Source organism: Etheostoma spectabile, chromosome 17, assembly GCF_008692095.1.
Source record: "Etheostoma spectabile isolate EspeVRDwgs_2016 chromosome 17, UIUC_Espe_1.0, whole genome shotgun sequence".
Taxonomy (NCBI): Eukaryota; Metazoa; Chordata; class Actinopteri; order Perciformes; family Percidae; genus Etheostoma; species Etheostoma spectabile.
Genome location: NC_045749.1, coordinates 8,857,441 through 8,864,795, shown reverse-complemented (window position 1 = coordinate 8,864,795; position 7,355 = coordinate 8,857,441). Strand labels below are relative to the sequence as shown.

At 40.3% G+C, this 7,355-nt stretch overlaps 1 protein-coding gene across 2 annotated transcripts in view; it reads left to right on the top strand.

The window, feature by feature from the left end:
• The window catches only part of ubac2 (UBA domain containing 2), a 5,210-nt gene extending 1,099 nt beyond the window's left edge, over positions 1 to 4,111 (top strand). Inside the window, exons 3-10 of one of the 2 annotated variants that reach the window (XM_032541650.1) lie at positions 434 to 553; positions 1,160 to 1,266; positions 1,928 to 2,051; positions 2,193 to 2,240; positions 2,433 to 2,541; positions 2,863 to 3,003; positions 3,127 to 3,275; positions 3,555 to 4,111. In XM_032541650.1, the coding sequence (XP_032397541.1) occupies positions 434 to 553; positions 1,160 to 1,266; positions 1,928 to 2,051; positions 2,193 to 2,240; positions 2,433 to 2,541; positions 2,863 to 3,003; positions 3,127 to 3,275; positions 3,555 to 3,662 (906 nt within the window). In that variant the 3' untranslated portion in view covers positions 3,663 to 4,111. Of the gene's footprint in view, positions 1 to 433; positions 554 to 1,159; positions 1,267 to 1,927; positions 2,052 to 2,192; positions 2,241 to 2,432; positions 2,542 to 2,862; positions 3,006 to 3,126; positions 3,276 to 3,554 lie in introns of both variants that reach the window. The other variant, XM_032541651.1, reaches the window with a different exon arrangement.
• The last annotated feature ends 3,244 nt before the right edge of the window (positions 4,112 to 7,355 follow it).

Genomic DNA, 7,355 nt, shown 5'->3' with positions numbered 1-7,355 from the left:
TGAATAAGAGGCTGAAGGAACACAAGAAACTGACATCAGCTGTTTGTGAGATGACCAATACTGGTGGCGGCATCGTTTGGGGAAGGAGTTAAAGGTCTTGGACCATAAGACAGTGTGTGGCTGGAGAAAGATCAAACCCATAATCTGATAACAAAGACAGGGATAGCACTTACCGCCATACACAACCACCTGTTGAGCCACTTCCATTCGCCGATGAAAACCATGCGATGCAGTTGAAAGCTCTGAAAAAAGCTACTTGACTTCATATTATTTTGTCACACAGTTAAAAAAAAGAAGAAAAGAAACGTAGTGCTTTATGGTGGGTCCGATATACTGTATATACAGAAAAGGCATCATTACACAATGTCATCCATCTTCCCCTGTACAGTATTTGATTGTGTGTAAAAATGTGCTCTCCTTCTCGCTTGTGTAGGTCTGGAGGTTGTTGTGTGGCAGGCTGGTGTGTCTAGACATCAAGGACTCCTTCTGTAGCAGCCTGCTCATTTACAACTTTCGAGTCTTTGAGAGGAGGTTTGGCACCAGGAAGTTTGCCGTAAGTACCAAAAGCCATTGATAGAGGAATACATAGAACTTGCTGATATTCGTAGCTGAACTAGATTCTTCCAAAATCTAGAATGGATGGAATTAATGTGATGAATTGCCATTTCACACACCAGTTACTTTCATAAACAAAAGCAACATTTTAAGATCTTTTCTAACAGGTCTATATTCAAATACCATCATCAATCAGAATCAATATTAGCTTCACGTCAAAGTGTCCTTGGGCAAGACACTGAACCCAGAGTTGCCGTGCCATCGGAGTGTAAATGTGTGTGAGTGTTTATCTGATGAGCAGGTGGCACCTGTATGGCAGCCTCGGCCACAGTGTATGAATGTGTGTGTATGGTGAATGGTTCCCGTACTATGTAAAAGCACTTTGATTAGTTGTTAAGACTAGAAAAGCGCTATATAAGAACAGTCCAGTTACATTTACCTCTGGATTGTCTTTTAGGGAAGAGGACATTGACTTCCTCACTAACTTGCTGTGTAACAAACATTTTACAATGACTTTGTGTTTGTGGAAACGTTTGAACACTGGGACAAGAGTTTTGCTTTCTAGTATTGTTCTAATCATATATGGTGCTCTTCTTAATTTTAGTCCTTCCTTTTGGGCACTTGGTGTCTCTCTGCGCTGATGGACTTCCTGCTGGCCCAGGCTTTCCAGTTTCTCTTTGACTATGAGGTGGAGGAACTGCCTGCGGGACTGTGAGTAGCTTGGTCACTTTAGTAGCCACAGTACATGATACGCTTCACTAATGCACGTGCTGTGTGTTCAAAAAGCTTTTTTTTAATCACTTTTATGAACACTGAGGATCCTACAATCAAAACATAATTTGTCTGGTAGTTAGGTTAATGTTGTGTGAAAGCAATGTTCAAATCCTGTGTCACTAAAGTGAAAAATCTTCATTTTCCAACATTTATAACTATGTAAGCCTTGGGCAGTATCCCTAATTTTCATTTCCTAATCCCCTGCCTGCACTATATTTGGGTATACGGTATTTAGATGGTGGTGGACTGTGACAGCTGCCTCCACCTCCACAAAACAGGGAAATAAAAATGGCTTGACAAACTCAGTGAAACAATAAATTATTGTTATTAAGAGAAAGTAACTAGTTCCAAAAGCCTAACATTGTCTTTCCTGGCATTCCTGAAATATTACTAGGACTGCTCAATATGTATATATATATATATATTATGCCAGTGTCTGGTGAACAGTTCAATACTCAGTTATTATTAAGCCACACATAATACATTACAATTGTCGCGTTTAAAATTCAAGTTTGAAATGCAGATATTTTTGTTTAAATTCTGTCTGTCTCATTTTCTGTCTTCTCCATCCTTTACTTTTCCCTTTCCTCTCTCACAGGCTCGCTCCAGTCTTCTCTCTATTTGTGCCTTTCTACCGGTTGATCCCCAGGATGCCGGTCACCCAGGTTCTGGGCCACATCGACATCACCAACAAGTCTCTGGTCTACATAGTAGGCTTGCAGGTAAGCCCATGTTCTACTAGTGTGGGGATGTATGTATCCATTTTTCTTTCTCTTTTACTGTTCATGAATTCTTGGAAACACCCGCTTTCCAACTAGTGTGATCTAAATTGTTTCTGTCTTTTTCCTCCTTCTGTTGTGCAGCTGTTGACCTCCGGTCACTTCATGTGGCTCCTTGCACTCAGTGGACTGGTGAGTAGCCAAATTCTTCTTGTTACTACTGTGTACCCTGGAATTGTACTGGTTTTGGTGTTAATTTGCTGTAGGTTGTAAGCTATCATTTCACGTATTTCAAGTAAATTAAGTCATTGTAATATTGCTTAATATAGGTTTGGCTTGGGACTGTAATATGATATACCTTTTTTTTATTAATGTGTTTTTCAGATCTCAGGCGGACTCTACCACTCCAATGTTCTCTGGTTGCAGAAGGTCCTCTTTGTACCTGCCTGGGTGTCTTGCATTGGGCGTTATACTCTTGAGCCAGTCTTCTCAAGTGAGTCCAGTCATTAATAATCACATACAGTACATCCAGTGCAAATCCTTTTGCATAGTGACCAGTGTTACAAGGCCTGGCATGGAGTTGTTGTCCCTCTCTGTGCAGTGCTATGATGCAGAAGGACTTACAACATTAACGTATTCTCAATTGTCTTACATATTTATTAATTATCCTTAATGATACAAAAGAAAACTTGAGGAAATGTAAAACTAATGTTGGCTCAATTTAGAATTAGGATTAAAGTAGGGCTGTCAGCATTAACGCGTTAATCCCAATACTTTTTTTTTGTCTGCCTCTTATTAATCTGTGGTCATCAAGGCTCCCAACCGAGTAGTGAGACGCCCCTGGGGATGGGAGCCACTTTGGACATCCAGAGGCAGCAAAGGATGGACATACTCGATCAGCAGCTGCTGCTGGCCCAATACAATGAGTCCACGAGGAACACTAGACAACAGCCCCGGGTAGAGGGACACACACACACACACACAATGTCAGAACTTAATCACCGCAGGCATCAGTAATTACAGTTTACAATAGATAAATATTACAACAAGGTGTGTGTGTGTGTGTGTGTGTGTGTGTGGTCTGGGTTGTTACAGTGGACCAGGTATTTCCCTTCCCTCAGACAAAGAGGACAAAACCGACCCCCCATGCAGGCCCGCCCCCAGGCTCAGCCACAGCCATCCACACACTCCCCTCTATTGGACAACTCTCCTGTTGCAGAGGAGCAGGTTGGTGTTCACCTCTCTGAACCTGTTATTTTCAATGCGTTTTTCACTAGTAGTATTTGTTTGTATAATTTCTATATAATATTTCACATTTTTGGGACCTGGATGACTCAAAATCTTCATAGACTGACAGAATGCTACAGTATCACTTGTTCAACAAAACTTGATTATCATGCCCTCCTAAAACTTAGTTTGTGCAGGGCACCCTTGTAAAAACATAGTCCCGAGTGATGATTTGTCTGCTGCTTCTGTCTTAGCTGATGTATTTTTTTTGTCCCTCAGGTTGCACTGTTGGTGGAAATGGGCTTTTCTAGGATTGATGCCCTCGAGGCCCTCAGAGCTTCAAACAACGACATCAACATGGCAACCAACTTCCTCTTGCAACACTGAGAGACAGTTCAGTGAGAATTAACAGAGGTGAATGAGCACAGAGACAGAAAAAAACAGGAGTAACAACAAACAAAATGGATAGAAAATGAAGGACAGTTAATGATGGAGAATTTGTACAGATAATGTGAAGTCTGTGTCACTGCTTGCTGAAGCAGTTGTCAGGCTGCCTCAACCTGAACTGAGCCCGATAGCAGGCTGATTAATGAAGAGGTGTGAAGCACAAAGTGGAAGACATTTGCGTCATAGCTTTCTGATGGCCGTCATGGTGTGAAACGCGTCGTGACATAGACCTCTAACTCCAATATACAGAAACCAAACGGTGGAGGAGGTGGTGCAGTGGAGGAAATATAAAGTGGGTTGTTTCTTTTAAAACGGAACTGATGCTGAAGCACACACATCAGCTAAGATCCGACCCACCTACTCCACAGGGGAACCAACTTATAGCTGTATGAAATAGAGTTTTAAAGGTCCCATGGCATGACTTTTTTTTTTAACGTTAATATGCGTTCCCCCAGCCTGCCTATGGTCCCCCAGTGGCTAGAAATGGCGATAGGTGTAAACCGAGCCCCGGCTATCCTGCTCTGCCTTTTGAGAAAATGAAAGCTCAGATGGGCCGATCTGGAGGTTACCTCCCCTTTCTCTGCTTAGCCCGCCCAGAGAATTTGGCCCACCCACGAGAGCGTGACCCCTCCCCCTTCCTCCTCAAAAGCTACAGACTCAGAAAGGGCACATACTAAGGAAAGCTCATTGTGGGACTGGCTCTATTGGCTGTAATTCTGCACCAAGGGTGAATATTGGGAACGAGACTTCAGATATGGTATTAGGGGACCACTAAGGTCTATATAAAAGCAAATCCAAAGAGTATCATGTCATGGGACCTTTTAAAAAACCCACTGTCATGCACTGCTGCTCTACTTCCAAAATTGCTTCTACGTAACCAGCATCTTAAACCCTCATAACTGGTTTCAGATGGTAAGTATGACAAGTAAAACAGATAAAGGGGCACAAGTTTTTGAGACAATGGATCAGAGAACATTATGTCATCTGACAGGTTTTCACCTCCTATTGGATAATAGTAAGTATGTGCTCATGGGTGTTGTTTTTGATTTTGCAGCACCTGCTAGAGTTATGTTTAACTCCACAAGAAGTTGCAGCAGTCATGATTACAACTTCCGAATTTATGATTTCCATGAGCAATATAACTTTACCATGATTTTATTACACAGTTGTCATTTATTTATGTTGGCAGTGTTTCATGGAAGTAGCAGGCTTCAGCTCTTTCCTGCTTGAGATGTTTTAGCAAAGCCGTTACTGACTGACAGCTACTGTAGGAGCAACATTTCTTCCGTTTGTTACTCTACGAGTACATTGTTGGGGACAGACAGCTATCTCAGGGTCTATGAGGCGTCTTTTTCTGTTAATGACATAATCACATTTACAGACATGAGTGCCCATACACACACGCACAGGAGCCCTTCGAGGAGTTCATGTTTTATCATTTGATTAACACACTCCTTAAGGTTTAATTTATTCTGTCTTGACTGAGTTTAAGTCTTTTCTTTGCCAGCACATGTGTCTGGATCATAGGTAGTCCTAAAAGGCAGACTATATTTATTATACAATATCATAACGAGATACATGTATGGAGACTATGCACTGCATACTAACTACTTTATGTATATAAACATCCAAACATTTTGTGCAAGAGAAGTAACATTGCAGCCACTATGTATTGATGTCAAAGACAGATGCTAGTTTTATATTTTGTGAGTAATAATATTGATAATATATGACCACTGAGATGAGTCTGTCATTGTGTGTATGTATTTCTTAGAGTGATATAATAACAGAGTGTGATGAGGGAGTTGTTGCATGGACAACTTTCTGATGAACTGTAATGAATCGTATTTGATCTGTGGAATAAATCAACTTGCAGATGGAATTATTTGCAACGCATAGACATGGGTTCATTTGTTTCAAGAGAAAATGTTATATCACGACATGAGCAATGCAAGGAAAATTAGAAGGGTAACGTTAGTACAGTTACTTTTTGAAAATTTGACAGTAATAGTAACAGTAGTATTTCAATGGCAGATGTTCCTGGTGGTGAAATGTCATAGTTCTGTCATTTAATGTCTCTAACAAGTCTTCAAATTGATCAATGTGAGAAGTTTTTGATTGGGGAAGACTGCTAACATCTAAGAGACATATGAACCTCACAAATAGACATCTTTGTTAAAGCTGTCATAAGCCCAAAAAATAATTGGAACCACTGTGCTAGAGCACAGTATTTTCCAGCAACTTTCTTTAAACTCCAAAGCAGCTGCCACTCTCTTATGAATGTATTCTTCCACTTTCTTTTGAGTGGTCTGTTGTCTCCAAGACTACCTGAGATCTGTCAGGCAGAAACCAGTGTAAATACAACAGGACCATTATGCTCATGCTTTAGTCTTAGTTTGCCTTTTCTCAGTGTCTGTCCAAAGGCTTTGTTAGAGAGTACTGGTTTGTTTAGGCTTTAATTGGAATCCTGATACCCAATGTAGAAATATTCTTCAGTGTACTATTACAATACCAATCTTTCATGAACATTGCATGGTAAGGACAAAAAGTCTTAGGTAGTAATAACTCAAACCAAGAGAAATATTTTGTATTGAAATGTAAGTATTTGTTCTTTTTCTATGGGCTAAAATAAACCACACTGTAATGTGTGTATTTCAGGAAAAGTCAGTAGATATTGGCATTTCAAGGGTTGCATTATCCCAGTGGAAAGTATAAATTGTTCAGCCTATAAAACACCATTAGACAATACAAGATTTAAAAAATAAAAAGTCTAACCATGTTATGACTGATTTGAGAAATACTTTTTTAAAACAACATGACCATGATTGCGCTGTTGTTGTTATGTTAAGTTTCCTATCGTCACTAGATGGAGACATTGTGTGAGGTTAGCCCTCTGCCACACCCACCCGCTCCCATTATTCCACAGAGCAGACATCTCCAGCCGTCTCGCTCCAGGGTGGCTGAATATCAATGGAGAGAAATTATGCACATCTTCAAGTCAAAGAATTCCAAAAGCATATGATTTGCCAAGTATTCTCAGAAACACAAAACGAAAAATTTGTTTGAGCAGCCTATATGTTTTTCCTTTTGCATATGTTGCACTTGAAATCACGTCTGAACTCTCAAGAGACGTGTTTTTATTTTATTCAAAGGTCTCCTGAGTTCACAGTCACACATTTCCATTCAGCCTCAGCTGACGCTGAACCCAGTCAAGCAGTGCATCTTTTAATGGCTGCTGAATTGAAAAGCAGCTTAAACCAGAGTGATTAATATCTGTGTGTCTCTTTGTGTTGCAGTGTTTAATTAAAGGCACTGATGAAAGAAAAATACTTTACTGACAACCAACCTCATTAGGGACATTCTTTTGTGAAATGCCCACTTAATGTGAAGCATTAATCACGCCTTGTTTGGAGGTAAAGATTTTGATTTTTTTTTAATGTTGTTTTAGTCATATTTAAAGGTTCCATGACATGCTGCTTTTTGGATGCTTTTATATAGACCTTAGTGGTCCCCTAATATTGTATCCAAAGTCTTTTTCCCGAAATTCAGCCTTGGTGCAGAATAACAGCTAATAAAGCCAGTCCCACAATGAGTGTCTGTAGCTTTAAATTATATTGAGGAGGAGAGGGGGCG